This window comes from Puma concolor, chromosome A2 (assembly GCF_028749965.1).
Source record: "Puma concolor isolate L17-30 chromosome A2, mPumCon1.1.hap2, whole genome shotgun sequence".
NCBI classification, from domain to species: Eukaryota; Metazoa; Chordata; class Mammalia; order Carnivora; family Felidae; genus Puma; species Puma concolor.
The window spans coordinates 105,393,762-105,417,296 of NC_141668.1; the positions used below are offsets into that span (position 1 = coordinate 105,393,762).

The window sequence follows — 23,535 nt, forward strand, 5'->3', positions numbered from 1 at the left end:
GCGTGTGGGGGTGCAGGTGTGTGTGTGTGTGTGCTCGCACACATCTCTCTGTTTAAATAGCCTTCCTTTTTTAAAAAAAATTAAAAACATATTTTTAATGTATATTTATTTTTGAAACAAAGAGAAAGAGAGGTGGGGGAGGGGCAGCGAGAGGGGAGACACAGGATCGGAAGCAGGCTCCGGGCTCTGAGCTGTCAGCACAGAGCTGGATGCGGGACTCGAACTCAAGAACTTCTGAGATCGTCACCTGAGCAGAAGTCAGACACTCAACCGACTGAGCCACCCAGGTGCCCTTTAAAAATTTTTTTAAGTGTTTACTTATTTTGGAGAGAGAAAGCACAGAGGAGGGACAGAAAGAGAGGGAGACAGAGTTACCTAGAGCTAAAGTGGGCTTTGTGCTGACAGCAAGAGAGCCCGATACGGGGCTTGAACTCACAAACTGTGAGATCATGACCTGAGCTGAAACCAAAAGTTGGACGCTTAACTGACTGAGCCACCTGGGTACTCCAAACTTCCTTTTTTTTTTTTCTTAAAGCAAGAAGCTCTTATTTATTTATTTTTATTTTATTTCATTTTAGAGAGAGGGAGAGAGCGCATGATCAGGGAGAGGGGCACAGGGAGAGAGAATCCCGAGCAGGCTCCACACTCAGCACAGAGCCTGAGGCAGGGCTGGATCTCAAAACCCTGGGATCATAACCTGAGCCGTAATCAAGAGTCGGACGCTCAACTGACTGAGACACCCAACCGTAAATAGCCTTCCTTTTGCAACACTGTCAAATGTTATGCCCAACGTTGCCTACAAATGTCCGCATTCAATGACCACATCAAGCATATGAATATGCTCCAGAATAAATAGAAAAATCCCCCAAATCTTACAGCTATTAAAGACAATTATATACAGCTACTTTAATATAGCTATATTCGATATAGTTATTAAATTATTGTCAGAAGTTAAATTTTTCACACAACGGAAGCATCCAAATTCTCCTGAGAGCAAACTCTACCAAGCTGTGACGGCATTTATCAGTCTGATCATAAATGTACCTCACAGAAAACAGTAAGGAGGACACACTCCCACTGTCATATCATAAGTTAGGCTATCTTGGATTCCAAAACCAGATGAGAGGCTGAGGGAACAAAAAAAGGTATGGAGAAAGAAAAGGAAAGAAAAGAAAAGAAAAGAAAAGAAAAGAAAAGAAAAGAAAAGAAAAGAAAGAAAAGAAAAGAAAAGAAAGAAAAACAAAGTTTGTTTCACTCACAAATTTCAATATGAAAATTTTGAAGTCAAATACTAGCATGTAGTGATGTTTAAGGAAAACGAGATAGTATATCATGACCAAATGTGTTTATTCCAGCTACTCTGGGGTGGTTCACAGCTCTTAGAAGGTTTTGAAATGTCATGTGCCATGTAAAGAGTCAAGGAGGGAAGAGTCATCATTGTATTAGATGCAGAAAAAGCATCAGGTGAAATTCTACATCCCCGCGAAACAGAAGTTTTTAGTAAAATAGGAACAGAAGGGAACTTTCTCAATCTGATGAGAGATATCTACCAAAAATATTACAGGAAACCTATTCTTTTTTTTTTAATGTTTATTTATTTATTTTGAGAGACAGAGAGGCAGAAGAGAGACAGAAAGAATCCCAAGCAGGTTCCACACTCAGAGCCCAATGTGGGGCTTGACCTCACAGACCGTGAGATCATGACCGGAGCCAAAATCAAGAGTCAGACGCTTAACCGACTGAGCCACCCGGGCGCCCCCTGATGTGATTTATCTTTGAGCAACTTATTAGAAACCATCTAGAAACGTGCACCATTTAGAAACGTGCAAAACAATACCATAGGTTATGAAGGAATTTGTGCAGAGAATTCTGTAGAACTCTCTGGGAGTGGCGGACCCACATGAGGCCCTGTAGCCTCCTCTAAGGACGGCAAGGCGAGGGACCCACAGATTTAACAGTGCCCGGGTTTTGTGTCATACTCAGCGAGCTGCGGGTATTATTATTTACACTTTTTTGCATGGCTTTAACACCGCGCAAATGTTTTGATTAAAAACACACGGGCTCCGGGGTCATCGCTGGCCTCAGTGGGAAGGAGAATGTGATCTTCATTTACAAAGGATGGAGTTCTACCCCCTTCTCTCTCTCTGTCCCTCTTTAAGGCTACGCACAGAGCGTTCTCCGGTACAGAGAGACCAAAGGGAGCTGTGCCAGGGCTCCCTCGTATACTGCCCAGAATGTACTAGAATTCCTAGATGCCCGTGCATAAGGTCAGGCGCAATCCATTTTCTTGCACAGGTCAAAGACCAAGCCAGCCCCTGACAGCTTATTATTGCTTACTGACATAGTCTGCCTTCTAACTCTTTGAAGAAATAACACTTCAATTACTTTTCCTAAGTACATCTGGGCTCTTGGTCCTTTCTCGTGGCTGAGTCACATCCCGACGTGCTATTTCATGCTTTCTGGTTTTCTCTCGCACGGACTCGTCCACACGGTATTTGCTTTCAAGCCCAAGCTACTGTCAGACGGACGTTTCTTCCCCGGTTTGCCCTAAGGATGGTCCATTTGCCATAAAATTGCTTTGAGATGGTGTCCATGCTGCCAGATGAGGCAGAGAGGCGATTATCGTCAGGCTCAGACCTCAAACCCCAGCCCAGAGGAGAGTGGTGACCTGGGTTATCCGGGACCATCATTTGTACCGAATCTGAGGGTGGTTCTCGGTAGGAACGCCTCACCTCTGGCCCCTGTTCATCCCGCACATGCTGGTGATGCCTGCCAGTGGCCCGATGCCAAGCCTGGACCGACAGAGGGGACAAATGTTCCCCTGTTGGGTTTTGCTTCCTGACGCCAGTTCACCAGCTCTCTGGACACCAACTGGGCATCCCGTAATGGGACTCCATTCTGAGGCTAACCATCTGCAGTCCCCACAGACCCCACAGGTAGAGGGGCTCAGTCCCACAAGGTCCAAAGGTCCCCGCCCTTCTGTCCAGCTTGCTGTAAACTTGGGGGTTCCCGCGAACCCCCCCGCTCCTTCAGATTTGATAATTTGCTAATAGCTTCGAACGCTCAGAAAGTCGTGTGACTTACATTTGCTGATTTGTCACAAAGGAAACGAGCGAGCAGCCAGAGGGAAGGGATGTGCAGGACAAGGTATGGGTGTGGGTAGAGGACACAGAGCCTCCCTGTCCTCCCCGGCTGCGGCTCCGTCCTGGCACGTTGATGTATCACCAACCCCGTCCTTCACCGCGTAGGTATGGTTGATTGCATTGTTGGTCATTGGTGGTTAACTCAGCCTCAAGTCCCTCCCTCTCCCGTGACCCTCCCCCCACCCCAGAGACTGGGGGTAGGGCTCAGAGTTCCAGCCTCAAATCTCCTTGGTTTCCCTGGCAACCGGCCCCCAGGGGGCCCTGAAGCTCCCCAGGGGGCAGGGGGAGGACAGTCACCTGTCCTCTCCTTGGCTTACCAAAGCCATTCATCACCCTCCAAGAGATTCCAAGGGTTTTAAGAGTTGTGTGCCAGGAACCAGGGATGGAAAGCAAAGATTTATTTTTTATGATGCTGCCCCCTCAGGTGCTGGGGTCCTGTGGGTGTCGGGCACCCAGGTGAGGGATGCGCTGGCAGAGCGGGGTCCCAGGGAAGCGTCCCAAAGCGGGTGTGCCTGTGCTGAGCCTGCTGGAAGAGGGACCAGGAGGGAGGGGCTGCGGGGGGCTTGTCCCAGTGGCTTCCTCATTAAGCCCCACCCTGTGTTCTCTCAAACCAGGGTGAAAAAGAGGACAGACCTAATCGGAGCCTTTAAACTGGACCCTGTCTACTTAAAGCACAGCCATCAGGACTCAGGTACTCTGGGGGGGGGGGGGGTCCCTGCTTTCTCAGTGTTCTGGTTTTGTTTTCAGAGCGCCCTTTCTGCCAGGAGCCAGAGAGGAAGGTTCCAGTCCACAGAGACCAGACCATGGGAGCTGCCTCCCCAGGAGGGGGGTGGGGGGTGGGGAGGGCTGCCCGGTGCCCCCCCCCCACCCTGCCCCAGAACTGCTCAGTGCAGGAGCCGGGGAGGGCAACCACACGGCCAGGGGGCACAGCTTTCCATGTGGGGTGGACACCTCCTGGGTAGAATCCTTAAAAAGAATGATTGCCCTCGTGTCTGAGAACGTATGTCTGCTTATACCCATACCACCATGGGGGAAGAGAGCTTAGGGGGACGGGGTGGGGAGGTGCTGGGGGTTCAGGGAGTGAAGGGAAAACCGGATGACTCCCGGGCAGGGTCCACACGGCCGTGTGCCTCTCATCCGTTGGACTTGCAGACCTGCCCTCTGTGCGGGACATGAGCCACCTCTGTGCCTACGGAGTCCGGCGGGGAAGCCTGGGCAGGTAGCTCTCCGAGGCCACAGTGGGGCTCAGACACAGACGCTGGAGGGATTCTTCCAGGGCCACCTCGTGCAATAACCTGTCATGCAACACAATTCCTAGAAAACACAAAACAGCCCCTTCATTTTCATTAGAGAGAGAGAGAGAGAGAATCCCAGGCAGGCTCTATGTTCAGAGCAGAGCCCAATGCAAGGCTCGATCCCACGGCCCTGGGATCACGACCTGAGCTGAAATCGAGAGTCGGACGCTCAACCGGCTGAGCAACCCAGGTGCCCCTCTCTGAGATTCTTGTCAAAGAAATAAGAGTTGCATATTGAGAAGAATGATCCCAGCAATACAAAAGTTGTTTGGTTTTTTAGTGCAGGGAATAAAAATTTTCCAAATGTAAATAATACTTATAGCTGGATGGTATAATGTCTTGTGAATTTTCCTAATTTCCTCTACATTTTTGCAGTTTTTAAAAAAATTTTTTTTGAACATTTATTTATTCTTTTTTTTTTTTTTAACGTTTATTTATTTTTGAGACAGAGAGAGACAGAGCATGAATGGGGGAGGGCCAGAGAGAGGGAGACACAGAATCTGAAACAGGCTCCAGGCTCTGAGCTGGCAGCACAGAGCCTGACGTGGGGCTCGAACTCATGGACCACGAGATCATGACCTGAGCCGAAGTCGGCCGCTTAACCGACTGAGCCACCCAGGCGCCCTGAACATTTATTTATTCTTGAGAGACAAAGAGAGACAGAGCACGAACCAGGGAGGGGCAGAGAGAGAGGGAGACACAGAATCGGAAGCAGGCTCCAGGCTCTGAGCTGTCAGCACAGAGCCCGACGCGGGGCTCGAACTTAAAACTCGAACTCGTGACCTGAGCTGAAGTCGGACGCTTAACCGACAAGATACGCAGGCACCCCTACATTTCTGTAGTTTTAAAAACATACGTAGAACTACTACTTTTAAATGTCAGTGTTCTCAGGTCTAGTACAAACACTCACCCCATTGCTATTTACAGTTTCTACATACCTGCTCCGTTTTACTCAGGACCTAAATAAAACGCCCTAAAATAAAAAAAATAAAGTCTAGTTTTTAAAGAATTGAATTGGCATGAAACAGTGTGAAATAATGAACCAACTGCCAAGCTCTTATATTTAAAAATGTGTATTTCATGTTCAGATCATGAAAATCTTTGCAATCATGACAGTTAAAAAGCAAAATGTTGCCCTTAAACCATGAAGTGATCCTTGGAATGACTTTACGCCAAGGGCATCTGAGGAAAGCTTATTACTCTAGACGTACAATAAATTATTTTATTCCGCTTTTATAGAAAGGCTTTTTCCTATTTAAATATTGGCTATGGCTGTTAGAGATGAAAAATATTAGTTATTTGGATTCTTTCCCTAAAAAAACAACAAACAAAAACCAAAAAAACCCCACAAAAACCTCTCTAAGTCAACAAAAACAGTGTCCCGTTTTGGATTTAGCAAGTAGAGCACCAAAAATCAGCTTTAAGCTCTTGTGGCCAGTGGATGTAGGGCTTATTTAATCTGCGTGGGTTCAGCTCTAATGTTGCTAAGCCCTCTGCTCCTTGAAATGAAACCTTCTTTAGAGTTTTTGTTACGGTCCTTTTAGTTCAATGAAGAAATCTCTTTATTTAACGATTAAAAAAACCACTCACGACTGCCCCGTGGCCCCCTGCTCAGCTCGCAGGACCACAGTGGCCTGCTGTCCCCCCGGGGGTCATTAGGATGCCTCCCTCTCATCACTGGGTTCAGGACGAGAGGTCTTCCCGGGTCTCTGCATGGAGGCAGATGCCCTCCTTTCCCTTCACCCTGTGGCTGCTTCAAGGCACGTGACTCTCGCCATGCAGCCACCTCGCTCACTGGTTTGTGACTGTTGTCCCTCTGCCTCCCCTGGAACCTCAGATCCAAGTGTCCTGCTGCTGGAACACAGCTGGACCAAGGGGGAGGTGGCCAGCAGCGACAGTGGGACAGCAATGTGGGAGTGGTTGCCCTTCTAGTACATCCCCACGTTTCATTCCCGTGTTTATGAGTTTGTCTCACTGGGCGCCTGCCAGCTATGGGTTGACACTGACTTTGACCTAGGATCAAACCATGTGGGATGGTTTATATATAAAACAGACAATCCTGTCACAATGCAGGTGACGGGGAAAAGTGGCCGCACCTGTTACACAGACTTTTCAGACAAACTCTTCCATTATAGAAACCGTACATTTGGAAACTAGAAGCATAAAGCGGGGGGAGCCAGAAAGTCCCCATGACCCCACCCCCCCCAGTGCAGATGCTATTGTCATGTGGTGTTATTTCTTGCCAGTCTCGTGTGGGTTTTTATTGTGCCATTTGCAAATTTAGAGGTTGCTCACCCCCTATGTATCCTCTGTATCCGTAAAGACTGAGCAGGCACATAAAACTTATTATTTGTTTTGGGGGGGTGCCTGGGTGAGTCAGTCGATTAAGCATCTGACTTCGGCTCAGGTCATGATCTCGCCGTCTGTGGGTTCGAGCCCCGCCTCGGGCTCTGTGCTGCCAGCTCCGAGCCTGGAGCCCCCTTCGGATTCTGTCTCCCTCTCTCTCTGCCCCTCCCCCACTGGCACTGTCTCTCTCCCTCTCTCTCTCTCTCAAAAATAAACATTAAAAAAATTTTAAATTTATTATTTGTTTTTATTAATAATTAATAAATTAATTTTTATTAATAAATTATTAAATTAATAATAAATAATATAATATAATATATATTTATATAATTATAATTATAATTTATATAATTTATATAATTATATAATTTATATAATTTATATGATTATAATTATAATATAATATAAATAAATAATAAATTAATTATTTATTAATAAATTAAATAAATTACTAAATTATTAATAAATTAATTATTAACAAATTAATAATTAACAATAAAGTTATTATTGTTATTTTGGGGAGAGCACAATCAGGGGAGGCAGAAAGAGGGGGACAGAAGATCCCAAGCAGGCTCTGCGCTGACAGGCTGACCGCACAGAGCCCGACGTGGGGCTCGAACTAACAAACCTCGAGATCATGACCTGAGCTGAAGGTGGATGTTCAACCAACTGAGCCCCCCAGGTGCCCCAAAGAGCTCAGTTTTTAACTGTATTTCACTGGAATGACATTTGAATGGCCACACGTGGCTGGTGGCTATGGGGACGGCACCATGACATAAACTAAAAGGGAGGGACATTCATCTCCATTCACGATGTCATCTGGTGTCATCTGGGTTCTTAACAGACTCTTACTGAGTGCTCCTTGTGCGCCACATATATTTTGGGTGCTGTTATGTCTGCTGGTGTCTATGCCCCCCTGTCAGGCCACTTCTGGTGACCCTGCTGTTGATGTTTGACAACCCCATTTCACATGATGCAGAGAGTGGTGGCTGGGAGTTGACCTGGGCTGTGTGACCTTGGGCTTTCATCACAGGGTCCCTCCTAAGATTAGGGGGTGGGACCTGGCACAGTGGCCCTGAATGTTCTCCCATCTCTACCATCTTATGACCCTAAATAAGAAAACGCCTGGAGGGCTCAGTCGGGTAAGCATCTGACTTCAGCTCAGGTCACAATCTCACGGTTCGTGGGTTCGAGCCCTGCGTCGGGCTCTGTGCTGACAGCTTGGAGCCTGGAGCCTGCTTCGGATCCTGCGTCTCCCTCTCTTTCTGCCCCTCCCCTGCTCACACTCTGTCTTTCTCTCTCTCTCTCAAAACTAAATAAACATTTGAAAAAAAAAAAAAAGAACAGAAAAGAAAACGCCTACTGTCTCCAGATGATAGTCAAAAAATCAATAATAAGTGGCGACTTTAGATTTCCTTGTAAGTATAGTGTAGACCCGTCTACACAGCGGGTGAAGAGCCATCTGTGACAGTGGGTGTGCACTGCATCAGACTCAGAGCCGTCAGCACAGAGCCTGGTGCGGGGCTCGAACTCACGAACCGCGAGATCGTGACCTGAGCCGAAGTCGGATGCTTAACCCAGGGAGTCACCCAGGCATCCCTTAACCATCCATTTTTTGTAACCACTATGAAGCCATTTGAATCCAGGATAACGACATTGATCGAATGTACACTCAGGTGTCTGCTCCATGCCAGACTCTGTGCTAAGATCCGAGAATGCAGACATGAACACTCATCAAAAGTTTGATTCCTTTTTTTTTAAGTTTATTGATTTTGAGAGAGAGAGAGAGAGAGAGAGAGAGGATCCTAGGCCAAGCAGCTTCACACTGTCCTCACAGAGCCCGATGTGGAGGCTTGATCTCACAAACCATGAGATCATGACCTGAGCCAAGATCAAGAGTCGGACGCTTAACCGACTGAGCCACCCAGGCGCCCTAAAAGTTAGATTCTTGTCTGATATCCTACTCACTCTGTATATCACAAATTCACATTCCTGCGCATGAATGAGTGCACGAGGAAGGCTTCACGTGCTCCGAATGCCGTTACCAGAAGATAGCTCGGGTTTTGTGCTTCTGTAACCATAGAAAGTGAAGCCAAGGGGAATCCAGTTGTAATCCGGCATTTCCAATTTGTCCTGGGAACCCCGCTCTCTTGGAAAGCCCCTTGGATTTGGTACCTTGGGAAGTGCCCCCCAAACACCCAGCCTCCTGCCTTCTGCTGGTGCAGGAGGTGAGGGACGGGACACAGGAAGTTTACCTTGAAGGTGAGAAGGAATAGATGTGAAATCGACCAGTGTGTCTGATGGCTTCTCTTTTCTATTTCTTTCTCTTTTCCAGGGCTTATCACCGACTATCGGGTAAGTGGGAGATTTGACGCGCTGAGTCCAGGGCTCAGGTGATCGAAAGTGTGAACACAGAGAGGGGCCTGTCATGGGCTGTAACTCCCGCTGCCCTCCTGTTCCCCTCAGGCTCAGAGTCACCCTAGAGGACACCTTCTAGCTGGGTCCTAAGGCAGGCCACGGACAGCTGTGCTGAGCCCACCGACTCCGGGTCTCGGATCAGGAGGAAATGATCTTGCCTGCGCCCCTCAGAAGGAGGCAGAAACTTCTGCCCCCAGAATCCTCTGTAAGAACAGGTGTTATCCTTAGACCACACGGCCCGTCCGTTCCGCACTGCCGTGCGCCTGGGGCGCACACTCTCCCCTTAGGGCAGTGGGAGATCAGAGTCAGAGACCACAGCGGTGCTCGGATGGCCCCCTTTGTCAGCCGGGAGCTACGCACGGCTCTGGCAGCTTCTCAGAGATGAGTGAGGCCCCATGCCTCCCTCCTGGACCCCCAGGCTACCGAGGGAGACAGGGGCACAGATGGCTGCCCACGCGGGGATAACCATTCTGCACACCGCTGTGAGCCACCGTGCTGAGACAGATCTGGAACACGCTGCTCCTTGCTGCTGGCTGTTTCCGGCCCGAGGGAGCACGTTCCAGCTGTTCAGCTAGGGCCCCGCTAGCTTTGCTTAGACTCTCCTTGTGCCGTTTATGAGAACCAAGTCCCAGGCATCATATGCCGGCAGCCTATGAACTGTAGGTCGTGTGCGGGCAGCTTTGGGTTGGTCCACCTGCTGTTTGGGAAGGACCTGGATCCAGGCGGGCGTGCGGCACTGTGGCAGCCCACCCTCGCGGCCGTCCCCCCTGGCTTGCGAGGTCATCTTGGATAACCGTGCTTTATGTCCTGCTGTGCGCACCCGCGGAGAGAGCCAGGGGGCAGGCGCATAGTGTATTCTCCGCAGGCATCTCGTGGTCTGTGAATAAGCAGATGGAATTCGTGGAGGAGCAAATTGGAAGGATGGGGAAATTATTCTGGAGCGGAGGGTCCTCTAAAAACTGATGCGCATAAGTGAGTCCTTAGAAAAACAGCGCCACAAAGTAGGAGAGGTCAAGTGGGGGCAGATGCAGGGCATTCCCACCAGGAAAGAATACACAGGTCGGTGGGAGCCTCAGCAGGGGAGCCTGTGTCTGGGCCCTGGCTGTGCAAAGGGCCTGGGGCACCAGTCTTGCCCTATGAGTGTTGTTCCTCCCATCCACTCCTCACAAGTACGTGTCACCCGCCTCCCACCCTGACCCCCTTCCCTGTGCCACAGCCCTGGAGAGCCCCTGACCGTACTTTCTGGCAGTTGTACTGCTCTCTTAGCTAGAATGTAGGGATATCTTTCCTTTTCGATGCACATATAGGTACTTCTGGAGCTCTTTTATGGTTTCTTCCTTTAGAGTGAAGTCTGGGCCAATGCCCTGGGGCCCGGGCTGTTCTTGACGAGGGAGTGCTGGGCTCAGCAGATGAAAAAATATATATATCACAGACATCATCATCATTTTGTTCAAAGATGATGGAAGCTTCAACCTGAGGTGGTCACGGCCTCCAGGCTGCAGAGGAGCCCCCCCCCCCCCCCACTCTGGGGATTCTAGGCCCCTGACCAGGCCAGTCCGGGAAGTGTAGGGTGAAAGGCATGAGCAGCCCCTGGCAGGACGGTCAGCCCTGAAGGGATGGGGGCACAAGGGCAGACTCAGCACCAGGAGGAGGGAGTGGGAACACCTTGGCAAAGGGGGTTTTACATCATGTCCGCTTGTGGATGACCAAAGAGGGAACCGTAGCAGCATTTACCTACCATTTATTTACCTGGTCTTAGGCAAAGTGGGCATCATTATACCCATTTCATAGATGCAGAAACAAGAGGTTCGAGGTCAAAGAATTTGCTGAACCTAATTTAAATTTTTTTTTTCAACATTTATTTATTTTTCGGACAGAGAGAGACAGAGCATGAACGGGGGAGGGGCAGAGAGAGAGGGAGACACAGAATCGGAAACAGGCTCCAGGCTCCGAGCCATCAGCCCAGAGCCCGACGCGGGGCTCGAACTCACGGACCGCGAGATCGTGACCTGGCTGAAGTCGGACGCTCAACCGACTGCGCCACCCAGGCGCCCCTTGTTGAACCTAATTTAAAGAGAGCCAAGAGCCTGGGTCAAAAGCCCACTCACTGAGCCTCACAGCCCCCATGCTATCTGAGTGAGGAGAATACATCTTCTGGTCCATTTCGGTGGCTTATCAAGAGTGGGACGACACACAGGACATCCTGGAGATAAGGTTTTAAATTTTTCAGTTGTGGAGGGAAAAGTACCCAGAAATAGCTCCTTTGGTGTCCAAGAAACCTCGAGTAGTGACTGACTTCTACACACAGAATCATTTTAGGTGGCCCATGTATGTGGATTTTCCTCCTGACTATTCAAGTACAGTGGTCAACAATATGCCATAAAGCCTTATGATATGTCCTGTCACCTCTGAACTTACAGGCTGGGTGCAAAGGGAATTTCTCTTCCGGGGGACGTCTACCCCGGTCCTGCCCCAGGCTCAGGACAGGTGGTGACAGCATTCTAGGGCCACGTTTGAATCAGCGCTCGATTAAACTGTGCGCATTTTTACTCCAGGACCGCAGAAATTAAGTTAGGTCCCAAGCCATTCCTCCCGGTGTAAAGATTAACTAAGCCGTTCATGATTCATTAGTGAGGCTATTCCTCCGAGTGTTAGACCTCAGTCCCGTCTTGATCTTCAGGACGTTCGCTGATGCGGTGGGGAATGATTTTGGAATGCAGCGTCTGTGGTGAGCAATGGGAAGAAAGCACTGCCCATCACTAGTTAGGGGGGGTGGTAGGCTTTCTGACTTTCCAGAAAGGCCAGTGAGTTCGGTTTTCCCCCAACAACCTGCAGACGTGCTGTCCCTTAGGGTGGATCTGTGTCCGCGGGGGCCATCCGGGCTCTGGGGCATCGCACGTGGCCCCCTAGCCTCTCCACGCCTGCCGTCCTCCCGTAAGATGAAGACACAAGCCCCGGCTTCACAGGCGTGAGGGTGATGGGGTGAAATGCTGCGTGAACCCGCTGGGCACAGTGCCTGGTGGACACAGGGTGACACCGGGTCCGATGCCTCTGAGCGTCAGTAGCGGGCCCCTGTTTCTCTTTGCAACTTGAGGGGCTTCCGTGAAGCCCTTGCTGGGACCCCCTGGTGATGCATTTGCCCTTCAGAAGCGGCGTGGCCTGGGCATGCTCGGCACGAAGATTCAAACCTGCCTGCCCGCTGTGCTCCAGAGGGAGCAGGGCCCGGACAGCCCCACTGTGCCCATCACGGATGCGCTGGGGGAGGGTCCGGGCTGTGCCCTCTGCCCCACTGCAGTCCTCCGCAAGCCCTGCCCTGCAGGGAAGGTCCAGGGAACGGAGAGGGAGCCTGAAGTGCCCTCAGCATCTTCTCTGTAGGTGATAGAACCTGACCACTTGAAAAATCACAATGAAGTGCCTGTTTTATGGTCCCAGAAGGCCCCCTTGCCCTCCCTCCCTTCTGGGTCCTTTCTTGCTGGCTTTCGTGCATTTGCAGCCATTGGGGGGCCCCCACAGCTGGTGGGGTGCCAGCTGGCTGACAGATTGAGGAAAAACTAGAGAAAGCTTATTGGAGGACGGGCATGTCAGGGTTGTATTTTCTAGTGACCATCTTGCGGGTCATTCTGTGGCAGCGGGGGGCGGGGGAGGAAGAGAACCCCTATTGTTCTAGAAAAGGGTGCCGGAACAGCACAGGGAACACGCTGAGCCGAAGGGGTGGGTTTCGGCCTCCTCCTGCCCGCAGTTGCAGACGCCCGTGCCCCCGCTGGCTGGTGAGCTCCATCCGTGCGCAACCTGCACGCATCTGCTCCGAGAACACAGTGCCTTTCCAGGAAGCAGCCTGGTCCGTCCTCGTCTGTCTCAGGGCTCTGCAAAGAGAGCCTCCAGCCGTGGGCTTTGCTCAGCCCGCATGGTGGCCGGACGGGGAGGGGAGGCCTCCAGGGAATCAGCTGTCTCCAAGAGAAACAGGTGCCCCAGGAGCCAGAGGAAAACCAGCTCGCGGTACCTTCCTCCCTGACGCAGCGTTTTCTGTTCTGTTTCAGCACTGGCAGTTGCCGCTGGGCCGAAGGTTTCGCTCTCTGAAGATGTGGTTTGTTTTTAGGATGTACGGCGTCAAGGGACTGCAGGCTTACATCCGCAAGGTGACTGTGCTTTCAATACTTAGCTGGGGAACGTTAGGCAGGCCTTGGACACTAGACATGGAGGAAGATGGCTTAATAAGAAAATACATGATAAAGGTTCGTTTGCGTTACTGAGGGTTGGCCATTCACAAGATGGTCAGTGCGTGATTATGGACCTTCTGGACGCTTCCATGAAGACCACAGGCCGTCAGGTCCAGGGGACTGCAAAGTGAGTACACCACACGGCCGGGACTGTGGCCACACCTCACCTGCAGCAGGTGCAGTGACAGCAGGGCAGTCATGAGAACACAGTACGTTTCCCTCCGAACACTGCCAGCACGGCAGAACCTTGGAGCTTCTGGAAACAGATAGTTTCCAGCCTAGGGTTTCTCAGTGTGTCCCCGACCAGCAGCACATGCATGGCCTTGTACTCTCGGGTGGGTCCTGGCAACCTCTGTTGCTATAAGTGAACCAGGCCGCCATGATGAGCTCTACAATGTGAGAACAACTGGTCTACTTCAAGCCCCATCACCCTGCCATTTTTTTTTTTTAAAGCAGTTGAAGAAACTGAGGCCAGAGTATGTGCTGGGACTCCCCCAAGGCCCACCCACTTAGCTGGCTGCAGAGAGCTGCCGATTCCCAGCTGGTCCCTCCCATGCTGGCGTCCTTCCTCAGCCAAGATGGCGCCATCTTGCTGGACAGAGGGCCTCGGGCTTCATGGAAGCAGGGATGCCTGTGGTCTCTGACTAGTGACCGTGACAGTTTGGGTCCTGGTGCCTCAGCTTAGTCTGTGGTGTAGCTGTGGGCAGCACACAGTGGCTCCAGGCTCTTCCTGTGTGCGGGGCACATGGCCTATGGAATACCACACAGTGGCATCTGTCTACCTTATGCGGCCCGTGGGGGCCCGTGGGAGCTGGTAGTCACCAGGAGGATCTGTGGGGTAGGGAACTAGGAAAGGAGTGTTTGCGTGTGAGTTTATGGGTGCAAGATCCCCCTCCCCATGTGAGAACATGCTCTCAAATATAATAAGGATTCAACTTTGACAAAAATCAAGTGGTCTTTGTCACCATAGCTTAAGGCTCTGGGGCCCCTGGGTGTGATTAAGCTGCTTCCTGTAAAAACACTCCATGCCTCTTATATTTATGGGTCTGTTTCTGGGTTCTCTGTTCTGTTCCACTGATCTGTGTGTCTGTTTTGTACCAATACCATACTGTCTTGATGATTACAGCTTTGTAATACAAGCTAAAGTCTGGGATTGTGATGCCTTCTGCTTTGGTTTTCTTTTCTAACATTGCTTTGGCCATTCGGGGACTTTTCTGGTTCCGTACAAACCTTAGGATTGTTTGTTCTAGCTCTGTGAAGAATGCTGGTGCAATTTTGATTGGGATTGCATCGAATACGTAGAGTGCTTTGGGTACTATCGGCATTTTAACAATATTTCTTCTTCCAATCCATGAGCATGGAATGTTTTTCCATTTCTTTGTGTCTTCTTCAATGTCCTTCATCAGCTTTCTATAGTTTTCAGAGTACAGGTCTCTTACATCTTTGGCTGGGAATTTCCTAGATTATTTTATGGTTTTTGATGCAATTGTACCTGGGATCGATTCTCCAATGTCTCTTTCTATTGCTTCATTATTGGCGTAGAGCAATGCAACCGATTTCTCTATGTTGATTTCATATCCTGTGACTTTGCTGATTTCATCTATCAGTTCTAGCAGCTTTTTGGTGGAGTCTTTAGGATTTTCCACGTAGAGTATCATGTCATCTGCGAAGAGTGAAAGTTTGACTCCTTCTTTGCCAATGTGGATGCCTTTCATTTCATTTTGTTGTCTGACTGCTGACGCTTGGACTTCAAACACTATGTTAAACAACAGTGGTGAGAGTGGACATCCCTGTCGTGCTCCTGATCTCAGGGGGAAAGCTCTCAGTTTTTTTCCCATTGAGGATATTAGTTATGGGTCTTTCATACATGATTTTTATGATGTCAGGGTATGTTGCTTCTATCTCGACTTTCTTGAGGGTTTTCAGTAGGAAAGGAGGCTGTATTTTGTCAAAAGCCTTTTCTGCATCTATTCACAGGATCCTATGGTTCTTATCCTTTCTTCTATTCATGTGATGGACACACTGATTGATTAGTGAATATTGAACCAGGCTTGCAGCCCAGAAATGAATCCCAAACTAAGGCTTGATCGGGGCGGGGAAAATGGATGATGGACATTAAGAAGGGCCCCTGTAGGCATGAGCATTGGGTGTTATGTGTAAGTGATGAATTACTGGGTTCTATTCCTGAAGCCAAGACTAGGCTGTATGTTAACTAACTTGAGAATAGAAAGAAAGGAAGAAAGAAAGAAGACAAAAACACAACAACAACAACAACAAACAACAAAAAACACTCCATGCCTCACCCTGAGAGGGCTCCCATCCAGCCTGACAGGAAGGGACCGGGATGGTCAAAGCCTGTCCCCAGGCAGGTGGACCATAGAGGGAAACAGCACCTGCCAGCACGAAGTCTTTGGTGCCCTCTAGTGGCACCATATTTATTACCGGACGTGGAGCTGCACAGTCCAATGAGACTTCCTTCCCAACAACACTCCCCAGCGGGGCTTCTGCTCAGAGTTCCCCCCCCACCCCCCGCCCCCAACCCCGGCCCCCAGCACCTACTTGAGAGCACCGAGCACCTAGCACTGAGCACCGAGCCGGGCGCCTGGGTGTGGAATGAGCAACACGCACGCAGACCGTGGCGAGCTTGTTCTCCGTTCACATACTATACGAATCCCCTTTTGCGCTCCACGAACCCCTACAAGTCAAATAAGGTGGTGAATGCAGCGAGAGGGAGGCATTTATCGGACGTGACGGGGACTGTCATTCTCTTCTCTTGGTGGCAAGCGCTGTTGGATAACAGCACCGCAGAACCGAAGCTTTGGTGACGGGCAGCTGTGTATGTCACCGTCACACCCTCGGTTTCCTTATCTGTAAAGTGGGCATAACCGTGGCAGCGCCTACCCCATGGGCTGCATGGGGATAGTAGGATGGCGGGGACCTCGGCGCTCAGCACAGGGCTTCTCAGTAGTGGCTAGCTACCCTGCCTTTACCAGGATGTTTAAATAAGATTTGAGACTATAACTGATTGTTTTGGTGAGATTAAAACAGTCCCCTGAACAAAAGACAATGGCAGTGGTGTCTTTCTGAAGACACTCGTCCTTCCCTCCTGGTAAACGGGATTTTTTTTTCCTAACCGGCTGGTGTGGAGGAACGTACGTGCTCGAAGAAAACGGTTGAGAGCATGTGAATGAATTATGCATGGGCCGTCTAATGAGGTTTTCTAGGTGGTTAAGTCCTGAGCTGAGTGGTGTCGGGAAACTCAGACAGATGCCCTTCCCTTTCCAGCACGTCCAGCTGGCCCACGAGTTTGAACATCTGCTGCACCAGGACCCTCGCTTTGAAATCTGTGCGGAGGTCACTCTGGGGCTGGTCTGTTTTCGGCTCAAGGTACGTTTGTCTCCTTTAGTCTCCTTCATGGTCCGTGACGGTGACCGGCAAGAGAGTATCGTTCATTGCCTCCGAGCACAAGACCGGCAGTTGAGCTCCCCAGAAACCACGGAACTCAGCACGCATTTTCCAGTCTTTGCTGTTTGCCCCTCCAGGCCCTGCCCCAGCCTGACTGCCCGCTGGGCCCCGAGCACTCTTCTCCGGGAGCCGTCTTCTGCCGTTCCTCGAGCAGACTGAGGCTTCTCGCTTGTATAGACCCTTGGCCCTGGAGTGCCCTCCCCTTTCTCCACGCATGTATCTCCGCCACCGGGAATGCTCTGGGCGCTGGCCCGTGTACACGCTCACTGATGCGAGTGTCGTCCCCCGACCGGCTCCGGCCGCAGCCCAGACCTGCAGACTCTGCCCCTTAACCAGCCCCTGCAGGCTGCTGGATGCACACAGGGGTATAAGTTCTGGGCGCTCTGCCGCCTGACAACGAGTGCGTTCACCGTGGGAGGGGGAGCTTCCCCGGAGCGCGGAGGGTACCAGCCATCGAGGCTGGGAATCATGACATTTCTCAAAAGGCCCGGAAAGGTGCAGGACGGGCAGGCGCCTTATTAGTCTAGCTCGTGACCGAGGCTGGATGGGGGCCTCACACTGACAGCTCTCAAGCTGGCCATGCATTCCAGAACCTAATTTTCCCACAGGCCTCCTTGTTCACAACCATGGAGGCCATCGGGAGAAGCAGGGGTGGGCCTGGCTGCACCGTCCACGTGCTGTAATCACCAGGTGGCCCTCCGCTCACCATATCCTCCTGTCACTGCTTCTCAGAGGTTCTGGGTGGCAATGAGAACCAGACAGAGAGAAAGCCTGGACTCTACACAGTTAGTGGGGTGCTGGGGTTCTGGTGCAGGGCTTGGCGACGGGGCCATGCACTCTGTGCAGAGTGCAAAGTGGGGAGACCCTATAGGGCACCTGGGAGGTTCAGTCGGTTGAGCGTCCGACTTCGGCTCAGGTCACGATCTCGTGGTTCATGAGTTCAAGCCCCGCGTCGGGGCTCGCTGCTGTCAGCACAGAGCCTGCTTCAGATCCTCTGTCCCTCGCTCTCTGCCCTTCCCCCACTGGCGCTCTCCCAAAAATAAATAACTTTTTTTTTAACTAAGAAAAAAACAAAGTGGAGAGACCCTAGAGAAAGTGTGCAGAGGGCAGAGGGGCACACACATGCTGGGTGGACACGGGGGAAATCTCAGAGCACGGGTGTCCCAGCCGCAGGGTCCCCCAGAGTGGCCTCGGGTCACGGTTCCAGAGGCACTGGTGTTGACAGTGTGTTTTGCCGTGTTCACCACGGACAGACGTTTTGTTCTGTTTTGACTGCCAGTGTTCTGGCAGGACTTTCGCTTTTTAACTTTCATGGTTTTATTGAGATGCAACCCACACACCACACACTTTGTCCGTTTAAAGCACAGTGAGGAAGTTAGGGGCCCAGCCCCCCACAAAGTGGAAAATCCACTTCTAAGTTCCCCCAAAGTTAACTGCTAACAGCCTACTGTTGCCCAGAAGCCTTACTGATAACACAGTCGATTATCACACATTCTGTATGTTCTGTGTATTACACACAGTGTGCTTACAAGAAAGTAAGCTAGAGGACAGAAAATGTTACTTTTATCTTTAAAAAACTTTTTTTAGAGAGAGGGCGAGTTGGGCAGATGCAGAGTGGGAGGGAGAGAGAGAGAATTCCAAGCAGGCTCCGAGCTGTCAGCATAGAGACTGATGTGGGGCTCGATCCCACCAACCTTGAGATGTGACTTGAGCTGAAATCAAGAGTAGGATGCTTGGGGAGGCTGGGTGGCTCAGTCGGTTAAGTGTCCGACTTGGGCTCAGGTCATGATCTCGCGGTTCACAAGTTCGAGCCCCGCATCCGGCTCTGTGCTGACAGCTCAGAGCCTGGAACCTGCTTCAGATTCTGTGTCTCCCTCTCTCTCTCTGCCCCTCCTCTGGTCATACTCTGCCTCTTTCTCAAAAATAAATAAAACATTAAGAAAATTAAAAAAAAAAAAAAGGGTAGGACGCTTAATGGCCTGAGCCACCCAGGCAGCCCGGACAATGCTATTAACAAAATCATAAGGAAGAGAAAATACATTCCTAGGGCTGTGCTGGATTCATAGAAAAAGTTCCACCCATAAGCGGACCCGAGCAGCTCAAACTGGAGCGGTGGGAGGGTCAGATGAACACACGATGAGGATTTCAGCAGAAGCCAGGGTCACAGCCACTGCCAGGATCTCAGATCCTCGTCCTCCCCAGAGCGGTGTCCCCAACGCCATCCTTCAGTGCCACCCATCTGCTTTCGGGCTCTACGGCTGGTCCAACACGTGCATTCCCACAAGTGGAATTGCCAGCTGGGGGCATCTCAGCCTGACCCAGGTCCCTGACAGGCGCACCTGCGGTGGCCCCGCCCCTTGCGCACGCGCAGCACAGGGAACACCCCCTCCCTGTTCCGGAAGCCCAGGGCGCTTTGCAGCCCGTAGAGGTTTCCTCCTGAGCACACTTGCTTGCTGTCTCCATTCCAGGGATCCTGGTTCTTCTCCGGGAAGCATCTTGTTCGGGCTCGTGGTTCATTTCTCTATCTCCATGCCTACCACCTGGTCCTTCCTTTCTTCTCTCTGTCCCGTTCTTCTCCGGTCTGGATTTCGTGTTCTCTTCATCATCGACGGCTTCAGCGCACATAGTATGACTTTCTTTAACGCCCAGCACATAAACTGTAGCTACTGCGTCCTTGGTTTTCCGTCCTTCACCCTAGTTCATCTCAACCACTCCTGCTCATTCGGTGTCCTCACTCAGCCCGTTTTTCTTCTTATTCTCTTTCTTCCTCTTCGTCCTCCCTTCTCCCTCCCCACCACCCTCCTTCTCCTCCTCACTCCCCCTCTTCCTCCTCCCCTCCCCCTCCCCTTGATGGCCCTCCCCCTCTTCCTCCTTTTCTCCTCCCTCTCCCTACTCCTGTAAAGTGGCACAGAGCAGTGTCGCCTAATGCTGGCCTTGCGCGGTGCTCAGCTGAAGTCCGAGTCCTCGGGGACCTGAGCACGCCCCCCACCCCTCCGTCTCTGCAGGGTTCCAACAAGCTGAATGAAGCTCTTCTGGAAAGAATAAACGGCACCAAAAAAATCCACTTGGTTCCATGTCACCTGAGGGACAAGTTCGTGCTTCGTTTTGCCATCTGCTCCCGCACCGTGGAATCTGCACACGTGCGGCTGGCCTGGGAGCACATCAGCCAGCTGGCCAGCGACCTGCTGGGTGCAGAGAAGGAATAGAAGCCTGGCCCCAGGTAAGCTGCCCTCCCGGCCCCACCACGCAGCGCTGCTGGGCCCGGATTTCCTCCAAGGCGAGAAGGGGCAGGACCCTTGCGCTGCGAGGATTCCTTAGGGACTTTGACCCATTCTTCCGACTTTGCATTCTTTTACATGTGACGATCAGTCCCGCACCTCTGTCGTTTGCCCTCGGAGTTCACGACGCAGCTTACTAGCATAACAAGCTTCTATATTAAACTGGCAGACTGCGGATAAATAAAGATGAAAGAGAACATTACAAAGGGAATTTGACACGATCGAGGATTTATGTTTCGCTCTCTTTGTCCTTGTTGCCCCATTACCCATATATCACAACCCATGGGGGATGTGACACAGTTTTACCTTGTTCGCTTTTTTTTTAATGTTTGTTTTTTATTTTTGAGAGAGAGCATGAGCGGGAGAGGGACAGAGAGAGAGGGAGACACAGAATCCGAAGCAACTCCAGGCTCAGAGCTGTCGGCACAGAGCCCGATGCGGGGCTCGAACACACGAACCGTGAGAGCATGACCTGAGCCAAAGTCGGACGCTTAACCAACAGAGCCACCCGGGCACCCCTTACCTTGTTGGCTCTTAATCTTAACTGGGAATACCTGAACGAATGCTCAAGAAATTGCACGTGAAAAATTGTATTTCATTTATGCGAGAGGTGGATCTGTCGTTCCTGTCCATGAGGTAGGTCAGAGAGGCACCTTTCTTGGTCAAATCCTGTCCAGAAAGACGAGATCCTTTTCCTGGTACAACAAGGATCTTTCTTTTTTTTTTTTTTTTTTTTCAACGTTTATTTATTTTTGGGACAGAGAGAAACAGAGCATGAACGGGGGAGGGGCAGAGAGAGAGGGAGACACAGAATTGGAAACAGGCTCCAGGCTCTGAGCCATCAGCCCAGAGCCTGACACGGGGCTCGAACTCCCGGACCGCGAGATCGTGACCTGGCTGAAGTCGGACGCTTAACTGACTGCGCCACCCAGGCGCCCCAACAAGGATCTTTCTTAAAGAGGCCATCCTGTCCAGAGCTTGAGCATTTCTGGAAGGTGCTGGGGAGAGACCAGAGTTTCACATATTTCCAATCTGCTTAGATAAGGATGTGCATCCGGGTGCCTGGGTGGCTCAGTCAGTTAAGCATCCAGTTGTTGATTTCGGCTCAGGTCATGATCTCACCATTTGTGAGTTCGAGCCCTGAGTCGGGCTGGGCACTGACAGTGCAGAGCCTGCTTGGGAGTCTCTCTCTTTCCCTGTCGCCCCACCTCAAAAATAAATAAACTCTAAAAAAAAAAAAAAAATGTGCATGATAGTGGGGGGCGGAGGGGGCATAACTGCTGTTACACAAAAGGAAACCATATCAGGCAAACACTCCTGATTAACCTTTCCACAGCCCTGTGTTTGCACAAATCTCATCAGGATGCAGCCTAGCAGGATTCTGTTCCCATGTGCCCACAACAACACAGAGAGAGGCTGTCGCCCTGAAAAATTAGCAGAAGCAAAGTCGCATTTCTGACAGAGGTCACAATTACTGTGAAGTCATATGTGTTATCAATCCAAAAGGTACAAATGAGATTAGTTTTTTTTTAGTATAGGACACAATAGGGGCACCCGAGTGGCTCAGTCGGTTAAGTGTCTGACTTTGGCTCAGGTTGTCATATCACAGTTGGTGAGTTTGAGCCCCACGTCGGGCTCTGTGCCGACCGCTCAGAGCCTGGAGCCTGCTTCGGATTCTGTGTCTCCCTGTCTCTCTGCCCCTCCCCCGCTGGTGCTCTTTCTCTCTTTCAAAAATAAATAAACATTAAAAAAATATATGTAGGACACAACAGTGACTCATAACACATGGAATTTTGGGGGCCAGGTTAATTAGAGCCATGAAAGTCTGAATGCATGAGCTTCACTTGGGCTCCCTTGAGATGATGACATCAAATCCACATGGCCACAATTCTAGGGAAAGAAGGAACTATTCCTATTTCACAGAGGGTGGTAAGAAACTGGGCACAGATTCTGGCTGGCATTGATCAAATGTGCTGGAGAGAAGCCAGATCGGTCATTCAGTCTCATTTCTGACAAGTCGTATTCATCTATATTACGTGGTTCCCTCCAGCTCCCTGGAGAAATGGCATCTTCCTTCTGTGTGTTCTAGAGAAACATACGAGATACGGATTCTTCCATTTTTTTTTGTTGAATGTAGCCTTATGTTCATGTTATTTTTTTCCCCTGTAGCGATCAAAAGTTGAAAAGAAATCTATCTGAACACCGTGGGAGAGAATAGAAGCATGCTAGCTCCGTGGACCCACACCCACGTGTGGCCTCATGTTTCCTTCTCTGAAGTTCTCCAGAGCCTTGTGTTTCTGTCTGCTCACCATCTAATCAAGGAAGAAATATTATTTGCTATATGAAAAGTTAATCCAGTGGATGTAGCTTTTGTTCATTATTTGGCTGTGACTTTTGTTGATTCAAATATCATAGGTTTTCATGCTCTTGAAAATGTCAGTGGTAGGAGAAGCTTACTGAACTATTTTCCAGGGCATTCTAGGATCGTGGGACCTGAGATTATACCTTTAAATTGTGGCCTTTAAATTGTTCCATCCTGTGGCTCAGTGCTTAATAAACAATTTCGAGTGCGGTGGCCATTGTGTCTGGTAAGCATTCTTTTTGGTTGCACGTTGTACCCAATTGCTTGTTGTGATAGGGACTTAACCTTTCAAAACAGCCAAAGATGTGGTATCCCCGGATATTTTTAAAGGGCTCTCATTGCCATTCATTCAACGAATGTTCATGGAGTGCCTAGTAGATGTCAGGCACTAGATGCATTAACAACACACAAGTTTTACTCGGAGAGGACTCCAATTCTTGAAGAAATAAATTCCATAGACCAAGTACTACTGGCATGATGGGAAAGACTAACCTCCAGGGTTTCAGTTTCCTCGTCTGATCAGTCCCTCTGCCCTGTGGGATTGTGACCGATAAACACAGTGCTCGGGTGCCTGGGTGGCTCAGTTAAGTGTCTGACTTCGGCTCAGGTCATGATCTCCCAGTTTGTGGGTTCAAGCCCCACATCGGGCTCTGTGCTGACGGCTCAGAGCCTAGAGCCTGCTTTGGATTCTGTGTCTCCCTCTCTCTGCCCCTCCCCTGCTCGTACTCTGTGTCTCTCAAAGATAAATAAATATAAAACAAAAACATAAATAACCAGAATGCTCTTACGAACCTAAATACCAACAACATGCCGTATTTCCTCAAATAGCCTATCTTTGTCTGAAACCATTTTTGCTGGTGGAAACACCTGCATGCTAATCCCAAGATGAGGGCTTGTCCTTTAAGAGCCAAAGTGCTTGTTCTTTAAGAGCCAATAGAACTACTGAAACCAAAGCACTCTTGAAAAGAGCCCTCGGGCTATTAATAAGTCTATTTGAATTTCATAGACCTC

General features: G+C 50.3%; 1 protein-coding gene across 3 annotated transcripts in view; it reads left to right on the forward strand.

Annotated features, from left to right (window-relative positions):
- Positions 1 to 22,737, forward strand: part of DDC (dopa decarboxylase) — an 85,215-nt gene extending 62,478 nt beyond the window's left edge. For 2 of the 3 annotated variants that reach the window (XM_086697089.1, XM_025922853.2), the window contains exons 10-15: positions 3,758 to 3,834; positions 9,120 to 9,139; positions 13,240 to 13,338; positions 16,705 to 16,806; positions 19,890 to 20,104; positions 22,332 to 22,737. In XM_086697089.1, the coding sequence (XP_086553215.1) occupies positions 3,758 to 3,834; positions 9,120 to 9,139; positions 13,240 to 13,338; positions 16,705 to 16,806; positions 19,890 to 20,090 (499 nt within the window). In that variant the 3' untranslated portion in view covers positions 20,091 to 20,104; positions 22,332 to 22,737. Of the gene's footprint in view, positions 1 to 3,757; positions 3,835 to 9,119; positions 9,140 to 13,239; positions 13,339 to 16,704; positions 16,807 to 19,889; positions 20,105 to 22,331 lie in introns of those variants that run through there. The other variant, XM_086697090.1, reaches the window with a different exon arrangement.
- The last annotated feature ends 798 nt before the right edge of the window (positions 22,738 to 23,535 follow it).